General features: G+C 49.2%; 1 protein-coding gene across 1 annotated transcript in view; it reads left to right on the top strand.

Moving 5' to 3' along the window:
- LOC306935036 (protein unc-13 homolog B-like) overlaps nt 1-26,127 on the top strand; it is a 269,334-nt gene extending 243,207 nt beyond the window's left edge. The window contains exons 27-36 of the mRNA XM_079517857.1: nt 2,664-2,752; nt 3,319-3,456; nt 3,600-3,723; nt 4,855-4,890; nt 5,097-5,168; nt 6,362-6,509; nt 12,900-12,956; nt 24,361-24,444; nt 24,670-24,835; nt 25,578-26,127. Of these exons, the coding sequence (XP_079373983.1) occupies nt 2,664-2,752; nt 3,319-3,456; nt 3,600-3,723; nt 4,855-4,890; nt 5,097-5,168; nt 6,362-6,509; nt 12,900-12,956; nt 24,361-24,444; nt 24,670-24,835; nt 25,578-25,860 (1,197 nt within the window). The 3' untranslated portion in view covers nt 25,861-26,127. The remainder of the gene's footprint in view (nt 1-2,663; nt 2,753-3,318; nt 3,457-3,599; nt 3,724-4,854; nt 4,891-5,096; nt 5,169-6,361; nt 6,510-12,899; nt 12,957-24,360; nt 24,445-24,669; nt 24,836-25,577) is intronic.
- The last annotated feature ends 665 nt before the right edge of the window (nt 26,128-26,792 follow it).

Below are 26,792 nucleotides of genomic sequence, written 5' to 3'. Positions count from 1 at the left end.
GACACAAACACACTGGCTTTCTGAATGACCAGGATGCAATCTGTTGAAGTCCAGACGTCTAGTGTCTTGAACATCAGCCAGCAGGAGACTGGATTCATCTGGTTCTGCTTGTTGTTGCCGGATCATAATTACTAATCAGGTCTTTAGGAAAACATGCTTCGTTCCATCGTAGACTGTTGTACCTCAGCATCCTGATACGATTGAACAAAAAGATCATTTCAAAATTACATTCATCTTTTTTAAAATTAAAAAAAAAAAATCAATAATGTATGGTACTCATATTCCCCTATAAATTTACCCAAAGGCATAAAGGCATAAATTATAGGACAAATCACGAAATTATCCTCTCTTCTGACTTACAGTATAGTAATCCATTTCTACCATGTTTATTAATGAATGAATGAATGAAAAACAGTTATTTAAAAGACTTCCAGCATTGCTTTTGAAAGTGGCAAGGAATCATAATAGGTATCAAGGTATCATAATAATATGCATCAATCCTTGAAGTAAATGCCTTCTTAGAATCTTTAGATCAGACCCAGACGGGTAACATTTTGGACGGGTCGCCAGTTGCATTTCTGAATATGTGTAAAGTAATGAAAATCTGAATAAAAATATAAATCCATGTTTTGTAGTAAAAGCACTGCAGTCACAATACAGAATAGTTTAGGTAATTTTAGGTAAAAGCTTTCTGATGCACACGTCTGCGTGTGTGGCACTGAAATGGCAGCGGTGGCCGAACGGATAGCGGCGCGGTCTTGATACCGGAAGGTTCCTAGTTCGAATCAGCCGTCCGACACGTTAAAATTACCACCGCTGAAGTGCCCTTGAACAAGGCATTGAACCACTACGATGAAATGTGTTCTATGAGCAGGGCCTGGCTGGAAACAAGTTCTTGAGCTTAGCCCAGATACCCTGGGTAAATATAGATTTCATTTCATTTCATTTCATTTCATTTCATTTCAAAGCTTAGTTTCTCACTGACGTGTGTCAGAACCTCAGGCTCAGACACATCGGTCAAAGTACAGCCTCAACTTGCCCTCAACGTGCCCACTGTGATCTTCTCACTTGCGGGTGGAAGTTGTCATTGTGGGGTGTTAGGGTGACACCTCTGCTGTTAGGTGTGCGATATCTTTTTATAGATCTTATTATCTTACCTATAGCAGGATGCATCCACCACATTGTTCCATCCACCGTCCACAGGCTGTTAGCCACTGTTTCATGTACAGTATTAATATGCGACAGTTTCCTTAATCCTTATATTAACCTTTGGCTGTTGTCATATGAAAGTTGTACATGTCCTTGTGCTGCAGGGGGCGCTGAGCCTGTGTGTTGTACATGTCCTTGTGCTGCAGGGGGCGTCCTTGTGCTGCAGGGGGCGCTGAGCCTGTGTGTTGTACATGTCCTTGTGCTGCAGGGGGCGTCCTTGTGCTGCAGGGGGCGTCCTTGTGCTGCAGGGGGCGCTGAGCCTGTGTGAATGGTTCGTCTCCGTCTGTTCTTCTCTCTCGTTTTATTTTATTTATTTCTTGTTTTATAAAAATGTTCTCCTCTTCAAATAATGCGTCATTTTTCTGACTGCTCCATGAGGGTACTGTACTGCTGCTGCTGCGTCTGTTTCTGACTGCTCCATGAGGGTACTGTACTGCTGCTGCTGCGTCTGTTTTGCGGGTCCATGAGGGTACTGTACTGCTGCTGCTGCGTCTGTTTTGCGGGTGTCTCTCTGCGGTAATAGTTTGTGGCTGAAGTGCTGCTGCTGCAACGTTTTTGCGGCGCTGCTAGTCTCATATGCTGCCCGTAGGTGGCGCTGCTAGTCTCATATGCTGCCCGTAGGTGCAGCACAATATGCACATTTTCAGTGCAAAAACTCCTCTAGTCCCGAAACCGTCCTGCTGAGATCTGTTTAAGTCCTAAATAGATATGTTATAGAGCGTCGCAGTCCCGCCCCCTTTCATGACGACGCCAGGCCCAGGAAATGAATCCCAATGCATTTTTCCCATAGACATTTCAAAAAGTATTTATTTAAAGACCTTTTAAGCGTCGTACGAAGCCAACTCGAGTCGTGACAAATCATGACAACACACACAATATTTTGGACCAAACAAATAATTACATAGAAGAAAAACAACAAAAAAAGTGTTGTAACCTGCCGTTTTCTTCTACTTTCTAATTCTTTGTTTGGCCCGAAAAATTGTGTTTGTTGTCATGATTTGTCACGACAAGAGTTGGCTTTGTCCGCGGCGTAAACGTCTTTAAATAAATACTTTCTGAAATGTCTATGAGGAAAATGAACGGAGAATCATTTCCTGGGCCCTGGTAGGGGGCGGGACTGCGACGCTCTATAGTCCCTGGGACGTAGACGTAGGCACAAAAACTACTTTCTGGCCTTGACAGCCCATACGTCCACACAGAAAAGCCCTTTCTGATTGCATTAAACGACGCTTAACGACATTAAGCTCACTTTGCCACTCGATTTGCCACTCGCACTTTATGCATGTACATACCCTCTATACACGGTCTGCTACGAGGAGGAGACCAGGAAACCCTTTCGGCTTGTTTCCATTGAATTAACATACTGTGTGTGTGTGTGTGTGTGTGTGTGTGTGTGTGTGTGTGTGTGTGTGTGTGTGTGTGTGTGTGTGTGTGTGTGTGTGTGTGTGTGGTAGATGGACACGGAGGCGGCTGACATTCTCAATGATCTGCAACTGAAGCTCAACACCTTCCTGGACAACTTCAGCACTGTGTTTGGCAAGAGGTAGTGCGCACACATGCACGCACGCACACACGCACGCACGCTCCCATCTAGATCTGGGGTTTGAATCGTACATAAAACTATAGTTTACAAGCTTATGACGCTAGAATCAAGCTTATGCAAATACGCAGGGCAAGAAGCGGACTGCTCTGGAGAAGAGAGGAAATGCAGGATTTTCGCAATGCTGCTTAAAATGTTAAAATCAGAAGGCTGTCCTTAAGGCTGTTGGGAGTCCAAGATACGTGTACATTTGTACACTCTCAGAGTTAAATTAACGTTGATTTTACAATATATACATTGGGGTCCCAGAGATAGAAATGTGGGACCGTAGCCTAATTCAGGTCAAACATGGGGGTCCTTGAAAGGAAACGGGTTGAGAATCATTGCTAGAGCCGTAAAAATGGCACATCTTTTCAAATGGGGGTCCGCGGGCTAATGGGGGTCCGCGGGCTAATGGGGGTCCGTGGGCTAATGGGGGTCCTAATGGGGGGCCAATGACATGACAACGTTTGAGAACCCCTGGTCTAACGGACATGTTGTCTCCGTGTCCCCCCCCCCCCCCCCTGCAGCTTCCAGGCTCGTATCAACGTGTGCATGCGGCAGGTGGCCGACATCCTCTACCCGATCAAGGGACCCCCGAACCGGAACACGGCCGAGGCAGACGCCGACGCCATCCTGAGACCCCTCATGGAGTTCCTGGACGGGAAGTTAGTAACTCTTGTCTGTCTGTCTGTCTGTCTGTCTGTCTGTCTGTCTGTCTGTCTGTCTGTCTGTCTGTCTATATATTTTTTTTTTGTAATTTCACCTCGATCTTCATTTGCGTACGTGTGTGTGTGCGTGCTGTGTTTAGTCTGAGCATCTTTGCAGACGTCTGTGAGAAGTCGGTGCTGAAGCGGATCCTGAAGGACTTGTGGAAGATCGTCCTGAGCAGCCTGGAGAAGCAGATCGTCCTGCCGCAGAGCAACGACAGCCTGGTCAGCACTGGGGATGTTTTACTCATAATCTTTTGAATAATATTCAGTGAGTGTAGCAGAGTGGCTCAGAGCCTCTGCCTGATGGTGGCACTATAGTGTAGCAGAGTGGCTCAGAGCCTCTGCCTGATGGTGGCGCTATAGTGTAGCAGAGTGGCTCAGAGCCTCAGCCTGATGGTGGCGCTATAGTGTAGCAGAGTGGCTCAGAGCCTCTGCCTGATGGTGGCGCTATAGTGTAGCAGAGTGGCTCAGAGCCTCTGCCTGATGGTGGCGCTATAGTGTAGCAGAGTGGCTCAGAGCCTCTGCCTGATGGTGGCGCTATAGTGTAGCAGAGTGCCTCAGAGCCTCAACAGTCTAATATCTCCCCCAGTCCAGAGGGATATCCCTTTGCTCTAGTGGTTAAGATGTTGGACTTTCATGCAGGAGACCCAAGTTCGAATCCCGGGCATTTAGTCATATTTAAATCATCTGAAATGTTTTACCTTTAGACTAGTTTTAGTCGACTACATAATCATAAGATTATGTCGACTAAAGTAAATTAAAAAATGACTAAAATGTAACATGGCGGTGCCTTGATGGCGTCGTAATGGCTTCTTTTACACTCGGTTGCGTGCTGAAAATAGCTGATCTCCAAGCTCTAGATTTGCTATTTTCTTCATGCAGCCAATCAAAAAATAGACTGGAACTCACCTATGCATTCTATGGCATGAGACTAAATACTTCTGCTGGACATGAGACTAAATAATTAGAGCGAGAGAGGTGTGCGTGCGTGCGTGTGTGCGTGCGTGCGTGCGTGCGTGCGTGCGCGTGCGTGCGTGCGTGCGTGCATGCGTGCGTGCGTGCGCATGCAGCCTACCTGTGCATGAGCAGTAGTGAGTGAGCAGATTAATGTAGCAACAACGCTGTAGCTCCCTCTACTGGCCAATGCTGTTTAGAGCAGTGGTTCCCAACCTTGTTATACTACTACGGGAGGTGTAGTTCCAGACTCTCTATTAATATTAATATAGCATTGGCATATTGTGTAATAGTCTGGCTACGAGAGACTACAGCCAGTGAAATGCTTCCACGTCACAGTCTGCATAAACCATGAAATAACAATACGATGAGTGACGAGATGTGTTCTCTCCTCTGCAGGGCGCCCAACTTGCCAAAGGACTGTCCAATTTGAAGGTACGCACACGCACTCACGCACACAAGCACACACACACACACACACACACACACACACACACACAAGCTCACGAAGCGTAGATTGGCTATTTTCACTACTTCTTAATTATGAATTAATTCTTTATTTATTTAACTTGTGGAGTAGCTTAGATTTGTTTGGTTTAAAACTTATACAAAACTAATCTTTAAAAAAAAACTTTTTTTAGGGAGGAGGCGAGACTCGGACCCTGACCCCCAAACACTGTATGATCATCGATGCAGGTCTGGAGGCTATCAAGGTAGGTTGAAGTGCACGGATGTGTATTGTATCAAGGTAGGTTGAAGTGCACTGATGTGTATTGTATCAAGGTAGGTGGAAGTGCACTGATGTGTATTGTATCAAGGTAGGTTGAAGTGCACTGATGTGTATTGTATCAAGGTAGGTTGAAGTGCACTGATGTGTATTGTATCAAGGTAGGTTGAAGTGCAGTGTATTGTGTTGTATCCAAGGGGGCAGGCAGGCTTTCCAACGTTGAAGCTCTGGGTCCTAGTGGTAGAAGGAGGGACTACAGGCGGACCCGTGGATTCATGACCGGGAAACCCCGTGCAGCTGGGCTTTAACGTTGAGCGCTCGGTTGCCCTACGTCACTCAGGACCTCAAAGTTGAGGTCCTGGGAGGGACTTCCGGCAGTCTTCCGGGTGCTTCAAAACGCCACTGAGCAACTTCCACTGACATGAATAGCTGGGGGGGCGGAGCTTCGCGCAAGTTCAGTCTCTATTATATATATACTCTATGGTTGTATCAAGGTAGGTGGAAGTGCACTGATGTGTATTGTATCAAGGTAGGTTGAAGTGCACGGATGTGTATTGTATCAAGGTAGGTTGAAGTGCACTGATGTGTATTGTATCAAGGTAGGTTGAAGTGCACTGATGTGTATTGTATCAAGGTAGGTTGAAGTGCACTGATGTGTATTGTATCAAGGTAGGTTGAAGTGCACTGATGTGTATTGTATCAAGGTAGGTTGAAGTGCACTGATGTGTATTGTATCAAGGTAGGTGGAAGTGCACTGATGTGTATTGTATCAAGGTAGGTTGAAGTGCACTGATGTGTATTGTATCAAGGTAGGTGGAAGTGCACTGATGTGTATTGTATCAAGGTAGGTTGAAGTGCACTGATGTGTATTGTATCAAGGTAGGTTGAAGTGCACTGATGTGTATTGTATCAAGGTAGGTTGAAGTGCAGTGTATTGTATTGTACTTACGTCCACGTTTGACGATGCGTTTACTTCACTCGAGTTGTAGTTACTAAAATTAATTAACTATTAATGATCCTCCTTAAGATAAAATTGACATGTTTCAACAAGTTGGAATACAATGAATGATTTACATTATACTTTAACAACTGACACCAACACAGAAGTAGATCCCTAAATAATAGTTTATCTATGATTAAATAGCCAGTGGTAATGGGCCTATTGTTGTCCTGTTTCAGCTATACTTCCATGCCAGTGGTAACGGCTTGAAGAGGGCCTTCGTGGAGAAGAGTCCAGAGCTGGCCTCCCTGCGCTACGCTCTGTCCCTCTACTCCCAGAGCACCGACGCTCTCATCAAAACCTTTGTCTCCACACAACACGCTCAGGGTAAGGGAAGAAGGCCCGTTCATACATACTGGACGGAGAAGGGTTTAAACCCATTTAGACCTGAGGATGATTCTAAAAAATAGTTCTCAAACATTTTCATGTCAAGGACCCCCAAAAATATATGTAATTGGCCACCAACCCCCATCTGAAAATACGTTGTTCCAGGGACCTCCCCAGAAGCAAAGATTTGAGTTATAAACGTTCGCTCTGAAATAATATTCAAAGATTTGTGCCACATTTTCACGATTTTTTTAAAATAGCAGAACTGCAAGCTCGTAGAGCTTGTAGATCTGCTATTTTTCAATAGCTAAAGTATAACTTGCTTAAAACACCAAAAGGGGTTCCCGCCCAGAATGGGTTAAAGATGGTGTTGTGTAAACCTTATGCTATTAGTTCACATGTAATAATGAGGCGGAGAGCGTGTGGAGTTAACTGTTTACTTCAGGTTGGGCGGAAGCAGAGTAAGTGTGTTACATACATAACGGTCCGTCTAGCAACACTAACATGTCACTCAATCCCTTACAGGACACCTTCCCCTTTTAGTAAGAAACATCTCTCTTAACAACAAACCAGTATTAAACCAAATAGGCAAACAAATGCAATTCACATCATCCTTTTCCCTTCCCTCTGCATCCTTTTCTTTCCCCTTTTTTCTACTGTCAGAAAAAAAAAAATCACATTCCCAAACGCAATTCACATAATCAGAACATCACAATCTTTTTTTTTTTTCTTTTTTTTTTCTTTTCATTCAGACATTTACCCTTCCCCCAGTCTCTCACATATCCAGTCTAACTGGAGGGCGCGACACTCTACCAGAGGAGGTCACATAGGGTGCTTCGGTGGTATCAGAATGTCTGTTACTTCTAGTGTCTCTGTCACTCTGAGCTGGTTGGCATGCGTGTGTCTCTGTGTTACCTCGTTCCACGGCTGTCTCAGGTACCACAGGTGTTGTCGTCTGTGGAGCAGGTTGCTGAAGAGTGCGCAGATGGGCACGGTTTCTCCTCAACTGTCCGTTGTCCGTCTCCACGATGTATGACCTGGGCGTTGCCGCCTGCTGTATGACAGTCCCTCTTCTGTTCTCGTTGGGGAGCCACACATTTTGGCCACACTGCAGCGTAGGTAAGGGACGGGCTCCGTGACGCAGGTTGTAGCGACGTTGTTGATCCTCCTTCGCTTGCATCTCTGACCTTCTAAACTCTCTGATGTTTGGCCAGCGAGGAAGCAGGGTCTTTGGGTGTTGTGGTATGTTGGAGCGAATCTGTCTCCCCATGAGGAGTTGTGCAGGGGAATAACCACTCTCCAGGGGTGTTGCACGGTATGCCATCAGCGCCTTTGCCTTGTCGCCTCCTCCTTTCCACAGTCCTTTCACTGTAGCCACGGCCCGCTCAGCCTCTCCGTTCGCCTGCGGATACCGTGGACTGCTGGTCACATGGGTGAACCCATACTCGCGAGCAAAGTTCTGGAAGGTCGACCCACTGTATTGGACGCCGTTATCTGAGACCACGGTCTGAGGGGCCCCGTGACGACTGAATACGTCCACCAGCGCTGCCACAACTGTCTCCGCTGTAGCCACTTTGAGGTGCGCAACCTCTATGTAGCGCGAGAAAAAGTCCACTATCACAATATAAATATTCTTCTCCCAGAAGAACAAGTCTGTAGCAACCCGCTGCCAGGGCCGTTCTTGCACTGGTGTGGGGACCAAGGGCTCTCTGCGGTCTGCCCTGTGTTGTGAACATGTGTCACACTTGTCCACCAGCTGATTGATATGAACTGACAGTCCGGGCCACCAGACTGACTGGCGCGCTCTTGCTCTGCACTTGACGATTCCTTGATGTCCAGTGTGTAGATCCTTCAGCACTTCCTGTCTTTCAGCTTGGGGAATCACAATCCTCTGACCACGCAGCAGTAGCTCACCCGCCAGGGTGAGGTTCTCCCTTTCTGGCCAGTATGCTCCCAACTCTGGTGGGAGGTCATGCTTCTCAGGCCAACCTGTCTGACAGTACCTGATGAGCTTTGCACAGACAGGGTCAATGCTCTGCTTTTCCTGAATGCTCCTCAGCCTGGCTTCCGAGGCTGGGAGGCTTTGTACAACCGCATCCACGAACACTTTAACTTCTGTCTCTCTGTCCAACTCCTCTTGTGTGAAAGTGTGTTCGACAGGAGCTCTTGACAATGTGTCTGCCGTTATCAGACGCTTACCGGGCACATACACAACCTCGTATGTGAATCTCATCAGTCTCAGCCGAAACCTCAGGACTCTGGGTGGGAGCTCATCCAGTGCTTTGTTACTCAGCAACGGCACAAGCGGCTTATGATCAGTCTCTAGTCTGAACTTGAGTCCCAGAAGGTAGGATGACAACCGCTCACATGACCATGTGGCTGCCAACGCCTCCTTCTCTATTTGTGCGTAATTCTTCTCCGCGCTTGACAGGCTCCTAGAGATGAACACGACCGGCTTCCATGCTCCATCTTCCTGTTGCTGTGTCAGAACGCCACCGATACCGTAGGACGAGGCATCGGCAGATACGCAGGTCTCTGCTGTAGGTGAGTACGGGGCTAACACCCGCGGAGAAATCAGCTCTGCCTTCAGTCTTTGAAAAGCTTCTTTCTGTGGAGCTTCCCAGACCCATTCATTATCTCCGCACAGCAGGTCTTTGATCGGACGAGTGTATGTGGCCAGGTGAGGCAAGAACTTCCCTATATATTGGGCCATTCCCATAAGTCTTTTCACACCCTCGACGTCAGTAGGCTCAGGCATCTCCAAGATTGCTCTGACCTTAGCTGGATCCGGGGCCACTCCGTCTGCTGATATGCGGTGCCCTAAGAACATGATGCTGTTTTTTGCAAACTCACATTTTTCCTTGTTCAGTGTCAGGCCTTCTGCTTGCAGTGTTTTCAGGACCTTGTGCAGTCTCACATTATGCTCCTGTATGTCCTTTCCATACACCAGTATGTCATCAGCATGACACTGGACACCTGTACATCCTTCCAACATCTGTGACATACGGCGTTGAAAATGCTCTGGCGCCGATGAAATCCCGAACGGGAGGCGGTTGAATGCATACCGCCCGAACGGGGTGATGAAGGTCGTGAGAAGTTTGCTTTCTTCCGACAGTGGGATTTGCCAGAAGCCAGCAGTAGCATCCAACTTCGTGAATATCTTCGCCCCTTCAAGCATGGCAAGTGTCTCATCTACTGCCGGAAGAATATGTCTCTCTCGCCTGACATACTTATTCAACGGCGTCATGTCCACGCACAGCCGTATTTTCCCTTTTGGCTTGGGAACCACGACTATGCCTGCACACCATGGTGTGGGGCGTGTCACTTTAGTAACCACCCCCATCTTCTCCATCCGTTCTAGTTCTGCTCTCACTGTTTCTCGTAAGGGCAAGGGCACGCGACGTGGAGTCGACAGGGCGTGTGGGACAGCATCGGGCTCCAACTCGATCTTGTAGGGCTCCTTTAACTTCCCTAAGCCCGAGAACACTGTGGGGTATTGAACTCTGACATCCTCTTGCTGGACTGCAACCGTGTGCAGCCGTTTGATGAGTCCCAGCGCCTCTATTGCAGGAAGGCCTAGGAGAGGCCTGGTTAGCTCTTCAACAACATAAATTAATTGTGCTGTTGTTTTCTTCCTAATGGTCAGCTCACCCCCGAAGCAGCCTATTGTGTTCAACTTGTATCTTCCAGGTCCATACAGTACTTTGCGTGGTGGCTGCAGATTTCCATGTTTTTCAACTGAATGCATGCTGCTCGGAACCGCCGTGACTTGGGCACCTGTATCCAGTTTGAATATAGCCTCCTGTCCATTCAGCTCCAGCAGTTCCAGCCATTCATCTTCTGATTCCTCTAGGTTCACTACATTCAGGAATGCAAAGGCCTCCTCCTCTTCGTCTTGACAAGACTCTGTGTGTGCCAGTGTGATATCATGGACTCCTTTCCCTGACCTGCATGACTTTGCGAAATGTCCTTTTTTATGACACACTCTACACTCAGCATCACGAGCAGGGCATTCCTTCCACATATGTTTTCTCATATTTCCACATCTGCCACATCCTGGAGACTGTGTGTCAGATTTGTATTGTGCTTTCTGCCACTTGTGTTTTTGTATTGCCTCCACTTGTGCAGCTGCCTGTTGCTCAGTGCCTCTTAAGGTGGGCTGTTGCTTCTTTATTGCTGCACTCTGCCTCACTCTGGTCATTGCCTTTTCCAGAGTTAATTCCGCATCCATTTGCAGGCTTTCTGATAGCTTGGCATCTCTTATGCCTACTACAATTCTGTCCCTAATCAATTCTTCTCTTAGGGCTCCAAACTGACAATGTTCAGCGAATGTGTGTGCAGCAGTGAGAAAGGACTCAACACTCTCACCAGGTTCTTGGTCCCGTCTGTTGAAACGTGCTCTCTCATATATGACGTTCCTCTTACCGACACAATGTGCGTTGAAAGCGTCCGTGACGTCCTTGTATTTTTGTTTCTGAGCGTCTGTGAGCGGCAACACACCTAATATGTCCTCGGCGTCGTCCCCCGCTGCATACATGAAGGCATTTACTTGGAATTCGTCTGATTGTCTATCCAATCCCGACGCTATTCTATAGCGTTCAAATCGCTTCATCCATCTCGGCCAGTCGTTAATGTTGCCGAAATCGTGCCGTGATTTTTGTACTTTTTCTGTTTTGCATGTGTCTGTGAAATTAACATTACTCTAATAGACCCCCAGGTGTGGTTATAATATTTAAATATGTCTTCCCTGTGTGTTTTTGGTTTCTTCCTGAGAGCTGAAAGCCTTTGAGTTAAAAGGCCCAATTGAACTAACACCATTTTAGTGACATCATAACCCTAACCCCTCCCACATTATCATACAACAACAGTTGTGGACGAGGCTTAAGTTCAGGTGGGTGGGGCTAAGGTGAAAACCAGGCATACTTAATGAACTGGTAGGTGTGGCCACATAAAAACATAATTTTAACACTTTATGTACACTTTTTTTTTTAAATAAATCTTCCTCTTAGTGTAATCATAGTACCTGATGATCATGTTTTAGGGGAGAAAAAAATCACGTCACTCCATCTTTAACTAACGCACATCGCGGGGGTGAGGAACGGGACATAACGGGTACTGCGTAGTAAAGAAAAAGTGATTATTTGAGATAAAATAGATGATCAATTCTTTGTTTTTTGTAATCGATTAAGTCGTTTTGTTTGATTAAAGGTAGAATAAGTGACTTTCTGTGGTTAAAATAAGTGTTAAATAGCACTATATTCTGATAGAGATGTTGTCCAGTAAGGAGTCTCTCCAGGTCACACTAGCATGACTGAGACGTCATTTTGACTGTTTTTAAAATATTTTGAAGTTGATTATCTTTGAGCCCATGCAGCTTTCAGAAGGTTCCCCTTCCATGACATCATCACCATCACCATTACATCATGACATCATCATCACCATTACATCATGACATCATCATTACATCATGACATCATCATCATCATTACATCATGACATCATCATCCATCATCATTCTATCATCTCAGAAATGTTTGACATCTGAAACATTTTCTAAATATGAATTAAAATGTATAGTTGAATTATACCATTATTACCATACCATTATTATTATTATTTGTACCATTATTATACATAATAAGTACCATTTAATTAACCATAATATGACCTGAGATCAGATTCTATAAATGTCTTCTACATCCTGACAGTTTTCTGAAAAAGCTATGTCAGTCGTTCTTCGATTTTTCAAAAATAGCAGACCTACAAGCTTGTAGGTGGCGCGCTATGAGCATGTAGATCTGCTATTTTTCAATAGCTAAAGCATAACATAATGCTAACACCAAAAGGGGTTCCCGCCCAAAATGGGTTAAGCACATGCTACTTGTGTCTCATTTTACTTCAGTCATGCTAGTGTTTTAATAAACAGAATACTGCACTGAAAATGTCTTCCTGAAAATGTTTAGTAACAAGCTTACGGGTTCATTTAGTTCCATTTGCACACTCTCATATTAAAAGGTTTGAGGTTTTTTCCTTTTCTACACACCAACTGGTGACGTGCTCTAGAAGTCAAGTCAAGTCAAGTCAATTTTATTTATATAGCACATTTAAAAACAACAGCAGTTGACCCAAAGTGCTTTCCAAAATAGGTAGACCGTAGTCTATCACAGTGCAATAATAAAACATGTAATACAATCGAAAGAAAACAACAATAAACACTAAAACTTCACACTGTATTAAAAGCCAGACTAAAAAGGTGTGTTTTCAGGTTAGATTAAAAAATGTCCAGGGTGGGGCTAACCTTGATGTGGGTTGGAAGATTATTTTTTAGAAGTGGATTTTATTGATGTTTTCTCTCCTCCTTGATCTCTCTTCTCTCCTCTTCCCTCCCAGTGCATGATGGGACGGGCATCAGAGTTACGCCCAATGAGAAAGCTCGCCCGGAACGGGGTAAGTGGTATAGATGAACAGACCGATGCCCTGTAGGTGTTGTATTAATACCGTTGTGGTGTAGACGAACGGAGCGATGCCCTGTAGGTGTTGTATTAATACCGTTGTGGTATAGACGAACGGAGCGATGCCCTGTAGGTGTTGTATTAATACCGTTGTGGTTTAGAGGAACGGAGCGATGCCCTGTAGGTGTTGTATTAATACCGTTGTGGTGTAGAGGAACGGAGCGATGCCCTGTAGGTGTTGTATTAATACCGTTGTGGTGTAGAGGAACGGAGCGATGCCCTGTAGGTGTTGTATTAATACCGTTGTGGTTTAGAGGAACGGAGCGATGCCCTGTAGGTGTTGTATTAATACCGTTGTGGTTTAGATGAACGGAGCGATGCCCTGTAGGTGTTGTATTAATACCGTTGTGGTATAGATGAACGGAGCGATGCCCTGTAGGTGTTGTATTAATACCGTTGTGGTATAGATGAACGGAGCGATGCCCTGTAGGTGTTGTATTAATACCGTTGTGGTATAGATGAACGGAGCGATGCCCTGTAGGCCAGCTGTATGCAGTCAAGGCTGCGGTGTCAAGCTGCGCTTAATGTGGCACCGCAGCTATGATTGCGCCCAGGGCAGCCTGTGCTCATCTGCCTATGCTGGCCTGTGTGCTGAGAGTGTTATGAGTAATACGGTTGTGCTATACTGGACACAGACGCAGAGAAGGCTCCCTTGACTCAAATACACCAGAGTAAGGCCAAGTGTGGACAAGGACGGACACATGCACACCGCACAGTCTGGTGAGACGTAGGAGGACTCTAGGACAGTCTGGTGAGACGTAGGACTCTAGGACAGTCTGGTGAGACGTAGGAGGACACTAGGACAGTCTGGTGAGACGTAGGAGGACACTAGGACAGTCTGGTGAGACGTAGGAGGACTCTAGGACAGTCTGGTGAGACGTAGGAGGACACTAGGACAGTCTGGTGAGACGTAGGAGGACACTAGGACAGTCTGGTGAGACGTAGGAGGACACTAGGACAGTCTGGTGAGACGTAGGAGGACACTAGGACAGTCTGGTGAGACGTAGGACTCTAGGACAGTCTGGTGAGACGTAGGAGGACACTAGGACAGTCTGGTGAGACGTAGGAGGACACTAGGACAGTCTGGTGAGACGTAGGAGGACACTAGGACAGTCTGGTGAGACGTAGGAGGACACTAGGACAGTCTGGTGAGACGTAGGAGGACACTAGGACAGTCTGGTGAGACGTAGGAGGACACTAGGACAGTCTGGTGAGACGTAGGAGGACACTAGGACAGTCTGGTGAGACGTAGGAGGACACTAGGACAGTCTGGTGAGACGTAGGAGGACACTAGGACAGTCTGGTGAGACGTAGGAGGACACTAGGACAGTCTGGTGAGACGTAGGAGGACACTAGGACAGTCTGGTGAGACGTAGGAGGACACTAGGACAGTCTGGTGAGACGTAGGACTCTAGGACAGTCTGGTGAGACATAGGAGGACACTAGGACAGTCTGGTGAGACGTAGGAGGACACTAGGACAGTCTGGTGAGACGTAGGAGGACACTAGGACAGTCTGGTGAGACGTAGGAGGACACTAGGACAGTCTGGTGAGACGTAGGAGGACACTAGGACAGTCTGGTGAGACGTAGGAGGACACTAGGACAGTCTGGTGAGACATAGGAGGACACTAGGACAGTCTGGTGAGACGTAGGAGGACTCTAGGACAGTCTGGTGAGACGTAGGAGGACACTAGGACAGTCTGGTGAGACGTAGGAGGACACTAGGACAGTCTGGTGAGACGTAGGAGGACACTAGGACAGTCTGGTGAGACGTAGGACTCTAGGACAGTCTGGTGAGACGTAGGAGGACACTAGGACAGTCTGGTGAGACGTAGGACTCTAGGACAGTCTGGTGAGACGTAGGAGGACACTAGGACAGTCTGGTGAGACGTAGGAGGACACTAGGACAGTCTGGTGAGACGTAGGAGGACACTAGGACAGTCTGGTGAGACGTAGGAGGACTCTAGGACAGTCTGGTGAGACGTAGGAGGACACTAGGACAGTCTGGTGAGACGTAGGAGGACACTAGGACAGTCTGGTGAGACGTAGGAGGACACTAGGACAGTCTGGTGAGACATAGGAGGACACTAGGACAGTCTGGTGAGACGTAGGAGGACACTAGGACAGTCTGGTGAGACGTAGGAGGACACTAGGACAGTCTGGTGAGACGTAGGAGGACTCTAGGACAGTCTGGTGAGACGTAGGAGGACTCTAGGACAGTCTGGTGAGACGTAGGAGGACACTAGGACAGTCTGGTGAGACGTAGGAGGACACTAGGACAGTCTGGTGAGACGGAGGACTCTAGGACAGTCTGGTGAGACGTAGGAGGACTCTAGGACAGTCTGGTGAGACGTAGGACTCTAGGACAGTCTGGTGAGACGTAGGACTCTAGGACAGTCTGGTGAGACGTAGGACTCTAGGACAGTCTGGTGAGACGTAGGAGGACACTAGGACAGTCTGGTGAGACGTAGGAGGACACTAGGACAGTCTGGTGAGACGTAGGAGGACACTAGGACAGTCTGGTGAGACGTAGGAGGACACTAGGACAGTCTGGTGAGACGTAGGAGGACTCTAGGACAGTCTGGTGAGACGTAGGAGGACTCTAGGACAGTCTGGTGAGACGTAGGAGGACACTAGGACAGTCTGGTGAGACGTAGGAGGACACTAGGACAGTCTGGTGAGACGTAGGAGGACACTAGGACAGTCTGGTGAGACGTAGGAGGACACTAGGACAGTCTGGTGAGACGTAGGAGGACTCTAGGACAGTCTGGTGAGACGTAGGAGGACACTAGGACAGTCTGGTGAGACGTAGGAGGACACTAGGACAGTCTGGTGAGACGTAGGAGGACACTAGGACAGTCTGGTGAGACGTAGGAGGACTCTAGGACAGTCTGGTGAGACGTAGGAGGACACTAGGACAGTCTGGTGAGACGTAGGAGGACTCTAGGACAGTCTGGTGAGACGTAGGAGGACACTAGGACAGTCTGGTGAGACGTATGAGGACACTAGGACAGTCTGGTGAGACGTAGGAGGACTCTAGGACAGTCTGGTGAGACGTAGGAGGACACTAGGACAGTCTGGTGAGACGTAGGAGGACACTAGGACAGTCTGGTGAGACGTAGGAGGACACTAGGACAGTCTGGTGAGACGTAGGAGGACACTAGGACAGTCTGGTGAGACGTAGGAGGACACTAGGACAGTCTGGTGAGACGTAGGAGGACACTAGGACAGTCTGGTGAGACGTAGGAGGACACTAGGACAGTCTGGTGAGGACGTAGGAGGACTCTAGGACAGTCTGGTGAGACGTAGGAGGACACTAGGACAGTCCTGGTGAGACGTAGGAGGACACTAGGACAGTCTGGTGAGACGTAGGAGGACACTAGGACAGTCTGGTGAGACGTAGGAGGACACTAGGACAGTCTGGTGAGACGTAGGAGGACACTAGGACAGTCTGGTGAGACGTAGGAGGACTCTAGGACAGTCTGGTGAGACGTAGGAGGACACTAGGACAGTCTGGTGAGACGTAGGAGGACATTAGGACAGTCTGGTGAGACGTAGGAGGACACTAGGACAGTCTGGTGAGACGTAGGAGGACACTAGGACAGTCTGGTGAGACGTAGGAGGACACTAGGACAGTCTGGTGAGACGTAGGAGGACACTAGGACAGTCTGGTGAGACGTAGGAGGACACTAGGACAGTCTGGTGAGACGTAGGAGGACACTAGGACAGTCTGGTGAGACGTAGGAGGACACTAGGACAGTCTGGTGAGACGTAGGACTCTAGGACAGTCTGGTGAGACGTAGGAGGACTCTAGGACAGTCTGGTGAGACGTAGGAGGACACTAGGACAGTCTGGTGAGACGTAGGAGGACACTAGGACAGTCTGGTGAGACGTAGGAGGACACTAGGACAGTCTGGTGAGACGTAGGAGGACTCTAGGACAGTCTGGTGAGACGTAGGACTCTAGGACAGTCTGGTGAGACGTAGGAGGACACTAGGACAGTCTGGTGAGACGTAGGAGGACACTAGGACAGTCTGGTGAGACGTAGGAGGACTCTAGGACAGTCTGGTGAGACGTAGGAGGACACTAGGACAGTCTGGTGAGACGTAGGAGGACACTAGGACAGTCTGGTGAGACGTAGGAGGACACTAGGACAGTCTGGTGCAGACGTAGGAGGACTCTAGGACAGTCTGGTGAGACGTAGGACTCTAGGACAGTCTGGTGAGACGTAGGAGGACACTAGGACAGTCTGGTGAGACGTAGGAGGACACTAGGACAGTCTGGTGAGACGTAGGAGGACTCTAGGACAGTCTGGTGAGACGTAGGAGGACACTAGGACAGTCTGGTGAGACGTAGGAGGACACTAGGACAGTCTGGTGAGACATAGGAGGACACTAGGACAGTCTGGTGAGACATAGGAGGACACTAGGACAGTCTGGTGAGACGTAGGAGGACACTAGGACAGTCTGGTGAGACGTAGGAGGACACTAGGACAGTCTGGTGAGACGTAGGAGGACACTAGGACAGTCTGGTGAGACGTAGGAGGGACACTAGGACAGTCTGGTGAGACGTAGGAGGACACTAGGACAGTCTGGTGAGACGTAGGACTCTAGGACAGTCTGGTGAGACGTAGGAGGACTCTAGGACAGTCTGGTGAGACGTAGGAGGACACTAGGACAGTCTGGTGAGACGTAGGAGGACACTAGGACAGTCTGGTGAGACGTAGGAGGACACTAGGACAGTCTGGTGAGACGTAGGAGGACACTAGGACAGTCTGGTGAGACGTAGGAGGACTCTAGGACAGTCTGGTGAGACGTAGGACTCTAGGACAGTCTGGTGAGACGTAGGAGGACACTAGGACAGTCTGGTGAGACGTAGGAGGACTCTAGGACAGTCTGGTGAGACGTTAGGAGGACACTAGGACAGTCTGGTGAGACGTAGGAGGGACACTAGGACAGTCTGGTGAGACGTAGGAGGACACTAGGACAGTCTGGTGAGACGTAGGAGGACACTAGGACAGTCTGGTGAGACGTAGGGACTCTAGGACAGTCTGGTGAGACGTAGGAGGACTCTAGGACAGTCTGGTGAGACGTAGGAGGACACTAGGACAGTCTGGTGAGACGTAGGAGGACACTAGGACAGTCTGGTGAGACGTAGGAGGACACTAGGACAGTCTGGTGAGACGTAGGAGGACTCTAGGACAGTCTGGTGAGACGTAGGAGGACACTAGGACAGTCTGGTGAGACGTAGGAGGACACTAGGACAGTCTGGTGAGACGTAGGAGGACACTAGGACAGTCTGGTGAGACGTAGGAGGACACTAGGACAGTCTGGTGAGACGTAGGAGGACTCTAGGACAGTCTGGTGAGACGTAGGACTCTAGGACAGTCTGGTGAGACGTAGGAGGACACTAGGACAGTCTGGTGAGACGTAGGAGGACACTAGGACAGTCTGGTGAGACGTAGGAGGACTCTAGGACAGTCTGGTGAGACGTAGGAGGACACTAGGACAGTCTGGTGAGACGTAGGAGGACACTAGGACAGTCTGGTGAGACGTAGGAGGACACTAGGACAGTCTGGTGAGACGTAGGAGGACTCTAGGACAGTCTGGTGAGACGTAGGACTCTAGGACAGTCTGGTGAGACGTAGGAGGACACTAGGACAGTCTGGTGAGACGTAGGAGGACACTAGGACAGTCTGGTGAGACGTAGGAGGACTCTAGGACAGTCTGGTGAGACGTAGGAGGACACTAGGACAGTCTGGTGAGACGTAGGACTCTAGGACAGTCTGGTGAGACGTAGGAGGACACTAGGACAGTCTGGTGAGACGTAGGACTCTAGGACAGTCTGGTGAGACGTAGGAGGACACTAGGACAGTCTGGTGAGACGTAGGAGGACTCTAGGACAGTCTGGTGAGACGTAGGAGGACACTAGGACAGTCTGGTGAGACGTAGGAGGACACTAGGACAGTCTGGTGAGACGTAGGAGGACACTAGGACAGTCTGGTGAGACGTAGGAGGACACTAGGACAGTCTGGTGAGACGTAGGAGGACACTAGGACAGTCTGGTGAGACGTAGGAGGACACTAGGACAGTCTGGTGAGACGTAGGAGGACTCTAGGACAGTCTGGTGAGACGTAGGAGGACACTAGGACAGTCTGGTGAGACGTAGGAGGACTCTAGGACAGTCTGGTGAGACGTAGGAGGACACTAGGACAGTCTGGTGAGACGTAGGAGGACACTAGGACAGTCTGGTGAGACGTAGGAGGACACTAGGACAGTCTGGTGAGACGTAGGAGGACACTAGGACAGTCTGGTGAGACGTAGGAGGACACTAGGACAGTCTGGTGAGACGTAGGAGGACACTAGGACAGTCTGGTGAGACGTAGGAGGACACTAGGACAGTCTGGTGAGACGTAGGAGGACACTAGGACAGTCTGGTGAGACGTAGGAGGACACTAGGACAGTCTGGTGAGACGTAGGAGGACACTAGGACAGTCTGGTGAGACGTAGGAGGACTCTAGGACAGTCTGGTGAGACGTAGGAGGACTCTAGGACAGTCTGGTGAGACGTAGGAGGACACTAGGACAGTCTGGTGAGACGTAGGAGGACACTAGGACAGTCTGGTGAGACGTAGGAGGACTCTAGGACAGTCTGGTGAGACGTAGGAGGACACTAGGACAGTCTGGTGAGACGTAGGAGGACTCTAGGACAGTCTGGTGAGACGTAGGAGGACACTAGGACAGTCTGGTGAGACGTAGGAGGACACTAGGACAGTCTGGTGAGACGTAGGAGGACACTAGGACAGTCTGGTGAGACGTAGGAGGACACTAGGACAGTCTGGTGAGACGTAGGAGGACACTAGGACAGTCTGGTGAGACGTAGGAGGACACTAGGACAGTCTGGTGAGACGTAGGAGGACACTAGGACAGTCTGGTGAGACGTAGGAGGACACTAGGACAGTCTGGTGAGACGTAGGAGGACACTAGGACAGTCTGGTGAGACGTAGGAGGACACTAGGACAGTCTGGTGAGACGTAGGAGGACACTAGGACAGTCTGGTGAGACGTAGGAGGACACTAGGACAGTCTGGTGAGACGTAGGAGGACACTAGGACAGTCTGGTGAGACGTAGGAGGACACTAGGACAGTCTGGTGAGACGTAGGAGGACACTAGGACAGTCTGGTGAGACGTAGGAGGACACTAGGACAGTCTGGTGAGACGTAGGAGGACACTAGGACAGTCTGGTGAGACGTAGGAGGACACTAGGACAGTCTGGTGAGACGTAGGAGGACACTAGGACAGTCTGGTGAGACGTAGGAGGACTCTAGGACAGTCTGGTGAGACGTAGGAGGACACTAGGACAGTCTGGTGAGACGTAGGACTCTAGGACAGTCTGGTGAGACGTAGGAGGACACTAGGACAGTCTGGTGAGACGTAGGAGGACACTAGGACAGTCTGGTGAGACGTAGGACTCTAGGACAGTCTGGTGAGACGTAGGAGGACTCTAGGACAGTCTGGTGAGACGTAGGAGGACACTAGGACAGTCTGGTGAGACGTAGGAGGACATTAGGACAGTCTGGTGAGACGTAGGAGGACACTAGGACAGTCTGGTGAGACGTAGGAGGACTCTAGGACAGTCTGGTGAGACGTAGGAGGACACTAGGACAGTCTGGTGAGACGTAGGAGGACACTAGGACAGTCTGGTGAGACGTAGGAGGACTCTAGGACAGTCTGGTGAGACGTAGGAGGACATTAGGACAGTCTGGTGAGACGTAGGAGGACACTAGGACAGTCTGGTGAGACGTAGGAGGACTCTAGGACAGTCTGGTGAGACGTAGGAGGACATTAGGACAGTCTGGTGAGACGTAGGAGGACACTAGGACAGTCTGGTGAGACGTAGGAGGACACTAGGACAGTCTGGTGAGACGTAGGAGGACACTAGGACAGTCTGGTGAGACGTAGGAGGACACTAGGACAGTCTGGTGAGACGTAGGACTCTAGGACAGTCTGGTGAGACGTAGGACTCTAGGACAGTCTGGTGAGACGTAGGAGGACACTAGGACAGTCTGGTGAGACGTAGGAGGACATTAGGACAGTCTGGTGAGACGTAGGAGGACACTAGGACAGTCTGGTGAGACGTAGGAGGACTCTAGGACAGTCTGGTGAGACGTAGGAGGACATTAGGACAGTCTGGTGAGACGTAGGAGGACTCTAGGACAGTCTGGTGAGACGTAGGAGGACATTAGGACAGTCTGGTGAGACGTAGGAGGACTCTAGGACAGTCTGGTGAGACGTAGGAGGACACTAGGACAGTCTGGTGAGACGTAGGAGGACACTAGGACAGTCTGGTGAGACGTAGGAGGACACTAGGACAGTCTGGTGAGACGTAGGAGGACACTAGGACAGTCTGGTGAGACGTAGGAGGACACTAGGACAGTCTGGTGAGACGTAGGAGGACACTAGGACAGTCTGGTGAGACGTAGGAGGACTCTAGGACAGTCTGGTGAGACGTAGGAGGACTCTAGGACAGTCTGGTGAGACGTAGGAGGACACTAGGACAGTCTGGTGAGACGTAGGAGGACTCTAGGACAGTCTGGTGAGACGTAGGAGGACACTAGGACAGTCTGGTGAGACGTAGGAGGACACTAGGACAGTCTGGTGAGACGTAGGAGGACACTAGGACAGTCTGGTGAGACGTAGGAGGACTCTAGGACAGTCTGGTGAGACGTAGGAGGACACTAGGACAGTCTGGTGAGACGTAGGAGGACTCTAGGACAGTCTGGTGAGACGTAGGAGGACACTAGGACAGTCTGGTGAGACGTAGGAGGACTCTAGGACAGTCTGGTGAGACGTAGGAGGACACTAGGACAGTCTGGTGAGACATAGGAGGACATTAGGACAGTCTGGTGAGACGTAGGAGGACTCTAGGACAGTCTGGTGAGACGTAGGAGGACACTAGGACAGTCTGGTGAGACGTAGGAGGACACTAGGACAGTCTGGTGAGACGTAGGAGGACTCTAGGACAGTCTGGTGAGACGTAGGAGGACACTAGGACAGTCTGGTGAGACGTAGGAGGACACTAGGACAGTCTGGTGAGACATAGGAGGACACTAGGACAGTCTGGTGAGACGTAGGAGGACACTAGGACAGTCTGGTGAGACGTAGGAGGACACTAGGACAGTCTGGTGAGACGTAGGAGGACACTAGGACAGTCTGGTGAGACGTAGGAGGACATTAGGACAGTCTGGTGAGACGTAGGAGGACACTAGGACAGTCTGGTGAGACGTAGGAGGACACTAGGACAGTCTGGTGAGACGTAGGAGGACACTAGGACAGTCTGGTGAGACGTAGGAGGACACTAGGACAGTCTGGTGAGACGTAGGAGGACACTAGGACAGTCTGGTGAGACGTAGGAGGACACTAGGACAGTCTGGTGAGACGTAGGAGGACTCTAGGACAGTCTGGTGAGACGTAGGAGGACACTAGGACAGTCTGGTGAGACGTAGGAGGACACTAGGACAGTCTGGTGAGACGTAGGAGGACACTAGGACAGTCTGGTGAGACGTAGGACTCTAGGACAGTCTGGTGAGACGTAGGAGGACACTAGGACAGTCTGGTGAGACGTAGGAGGACACTAGGACAGTCTGGTGAGACGTAGGAGGACACTAGGACAGTCTGGTGAGACGTAGGAGGACACTAGGACAGTCTGGTGAGACGTAGGAGGACACTAGGACAGTCTGGTGAGACGTAGGAGGACACTAGGACAGTCTGGTGAGACGTAGGAGGACACTAGGACAGTCTGGTGAGACGTAGGAGGACACTAGGACAGTCTGGTGAGACGTAGGAGGACACTAGGACAGTCTGGTGAGACGTAGGAGGACACTAGGACAGTCTGGTGAGACGTAGGAGGACTCTAGGACAGTCTGGTGAGACGTAGGAGGACACTAGGACAGTCTGGTGAGACGTAGGAGGACACTAGGACAGTCTGGTGAGACGTAGGAGGACTCTAGGACAGTCTGGTGAGACGTAGGAGGACACTAGGACAGTCTGGTGAGACGTAGGAGGACACTAGGACAGTCTGGTGAGACGTAGGAGGACTCTAGGACAGTCTGGTGAGACGTAGGACTCTAGGACAGTCTGGTGAGACGTAGGAGGACACTAGGACAGTCTGGTGAGACGTAGGAGGACACTAGGACAGTCTTCTGAGACGTAGGAGGACACTAGGACAGTCTGGTGAGACGTAGGAGGACACTAGGACAGTCTGGTGAGACGTAGGACTCTAGGACAGTCTGGTGAGACGTAGGAGGACACTAGGACAGTCTGGTGAGACGTAGGAGGACACTAGGACAGTCTGGTGAGACGTAGGAGGACTCTAGGACAGTCTGGTGAGACGTAGGAGGACACTAGGACAGTCTGGTGAGACGTAGGAGGACACTAGGACAGTCTGGTGAGACGTAGGAGGACACTAGGACAGTCTGGTGAGACGTAGGAGGACACTAGGACAGTCTGGTGAGACGTAGGAGGACACTAGGACAGTCTGGTGAGACGTAGGAGGACATTAGGACAGTCTGGTGAGACGTAGGAGGACACTAGGACAGTCTGGTGAGACGTAGGAGGACTCTAGGACAGTCTGGTGAGACATAGGAGGACACTAGGACAGTCTGGTGAGACGTAGGAGGACACTAGGACAGTCTAGTGAGACGTAGGAGGACACTAGGACAGTCTGGTGAGACGTAGGAGGACACTAGGACAGTCTGGTGAGACGTAGGAGGACTCTAGGACAGTCTGGTGAGACGTAGGAGGACACTAGGACAGTCTGGTGAGACGTAGGAGGACACTAGGACAGTCTGGTGAGACGTAGGAGGACTCTAGGACAGTCTGGTGAGACGTGGGGTATTTACAAACAGACTGTGTCCTGTGGGTGTTATGAGTATTAAGGTTGTGCTATACTGGATCGTGTCCTGAGGGGGTGTTATGAGTAATAAGGTTGTGCTATACTGGATGGTGTCCTGAGGGTGTTATGAGTAATAAGGTTGTGCTATACTGGATGGTGTCCTGTGGGTGTTATGAGTAATAAGGTTGTGCTATACTGGATGGTGTCCTGAGGGGGTGTTATGAGTAATAAGGTTGTGCTATACTGGATGGTGTCCTGTGGGTGTTATGAGTAATAAGGTTGTGCTATACTGGATCGTGTCCTGTGGGTGTTATGAGTAATAAGGTTGTGCTATACTGGATGGTGTCCTGAGGGGGTGTTATGAGTAATAAGGTTGTGCTATACTGGATGGTGTCCTGTGGGTGTTATGAGTAATAAGGTTGTGCTATACTGGAACGTGTCCCATAGGCTCTGGTGTGGAGAAGCCCATCGGAGAGGCCATCGTCCAGATAGACATGGTACCAGGAAAGGAACGCAAGATCGTCGTCAGAGGTTAGACACACTCACTTATACACAATTTACGTACGGGGAGCGCACGCACGCACGCACGCACGCACGCACGCACGCACGCACGCATGCACGCACGCACGCACGCACGCACGCACGCACGCACCTGACTTACCATCCTAGGTTTTGGACTAGTTGCCTTCTCCTGTTGTTCCTGTTCCTCAATGTCTCTCTCTCTCTCTCTCTCCCACCTCCCCCCCCCCTCTCCAGTCATCGCGGTGAATGACATGAAGTGGCAGACGTCCGGGTCGGGGATGTTCCGTCCCTTCGTGGAGCTCACGCTGGTCGGTCCCTTCCTGGCCGACAAGAAGCGGAGGTTCGCCACCAAGTCTAAGAACAACAGCTGGACGGCCAAGTTCAACGAGACCTTCCAGTTGTAAGTAAACCCATACAGCTCCCATATCTGGCTTGTCTGCCAGATTTCACCAGAATAGCAGATCTAATAGCCACATGCGCCGGTTAGTTCTCTAACTGTATCAAGGTAGGTTGTCATGGTCTCCCAAAATGATAGTACATATATTATGAGCAGGTGTTTAAATGATAGTACATATATTATGAGCAGGTGTTTAAATGATAGTACATATATTATGAGCAGGTGTTTAAATGATAGTACATATATTATGAGCAGGTGTTTTTGAGCTTAAAGGTTTCATGACATTAATTTTCTTTTTTCTTTTAGGTTTTATGACCTCAATTACATCCAAAAAACCTGAACTTTGAACATTCAGCGGATTTTCTGTGGTCTGGAGTTTTCTCTGGGGTTTGGAAGTCTTCTGAGCTGCAATGAAAACAGGCAAAACAGTGAAAACAGTGACATCTGCTGGCAAATCCCATTGACATATATGGGATTTTCTGTCTCTTACATCAAACAGCAGGAAACTCAGAGCACCTGTTTGAGCCAGAAAACCCCAGGCCACAGAAAACCTACTGAATGTTAAAAGTTCCGTTTTTTTGGGTGCAATTGAGCTCAGAAAACAAAACAAAAAATTAAGAAACATTACAAAAAAAATTATAAAAATTATGTCACAATCCCTTTAAGTATTATAAATGATGTTTTCTTGTAATCTCTCTCCCTCTCTCTGCTCTCGTCCCACGCCGCCCTCCGTTGTGTGGCACAGCATTCCGGGTAAGGAGTCCATGGACTGCTACGAGCTCCAGCTGACGGTGAAGGACTACAGCTTCGGCCGCGCGGACCGCATGGTGGGCACGGCCGTGCTGCAGCTGAGAGACGTTGCCGAGCGCAAGAGCTGCGTGTGCTGGTGCCCGCTGGGCGCCCGCGTGGCCACGGACGACACGGGCACCACGGTGCTGCGCATCCTGGCGCAGCGGCCCAATGACGAGGTCGCCAAGGAGTTCTTCAAGATGAAGTCGGAGATCCGCCCCGCCGAGGAGGGCAGATGAGAGAGGAGGAGGGGGGTTTGCGCCAGGGAAGAAGCACTGCCCCCATGGCGAACCGTTTGACTAAAAGAACTGTAGTTACTAAAGTAACCGTTTTTTTAGTTGTTGATTATTGGATGTGGTCCGGCTCGGAGGACCATGTCGTTCCCCTTCTCTGTGCCATCATTTTCCTCTCTCTCTCTCTCTACACCAAATGGTTCTCCACGCTTTCCAATTACAAGGACCCCCAGTTTGATATCCATATTAGGCCACAGATCCCCATTTGATACTTAAAAAAAATATATATATATATATATTATATATATCTCAGATTGTGACCCCAATCTAAACTATATAATCCGCACATTTTGTGAATTGCAGAGCTGTGACTCGTCAAGGACCCGACATTGAGAACCACTGTGCAAATACTGTTTAGGGGGGCGGGGGGGGGGGGGGATCTACATTCTCGATGTGCATCTGGAAAACAAGATGCTACATCTCAAGGGGTTATCTTCCCGCACGAAGATCCTCGGCCAAATGACAATGTTATACAGTACGTCGCCCATATCTGTCTCCCGGGGAGATGTGGGATGATGCGGATTCAGAGTACAGAGTTTTCACCACATGGGGGGGGGGGGGGGGGGGGTGTTGGTGGCTGAACAGAAAGTCTGGTGCAAAATGTCAAGCACACTTTGAACGATGAAAGACAAAATGACTAAGTCCTTAGAGAGTCTGTAGAGAGTTTATTGTGGTTGTTTATCGTCTGAACACGGCCTAATTGATGAGATCTTATTTAAGTTTTTCTTGAATAAGATTGAATAAGATTTTATTTTATTTTAATACGTGACATGTTTATTTTGAAATACGTGACGCAAATGTTTATTTCTTTTTTATATTATTATTAAACTACGAGTACTATTATGTTCAATCTTGAAGTCATAATCTCCTGTTTAGTT

The sequence above is a fragment of the Electrona antarctica genome, assembly GCF_951216825.1.
Source record: "Electrona antarctica genome assembly, chromosome: 13".
Lineage (NCBI taxonomy): Eukaryota > Metazoa > Chordata > Actinopteri > Myctophiformes > Myctophidae > Electrona > Electrona antarctica.
This window is presented reverse-complemented; position numbering and strand designations above follow the sequence as displayed.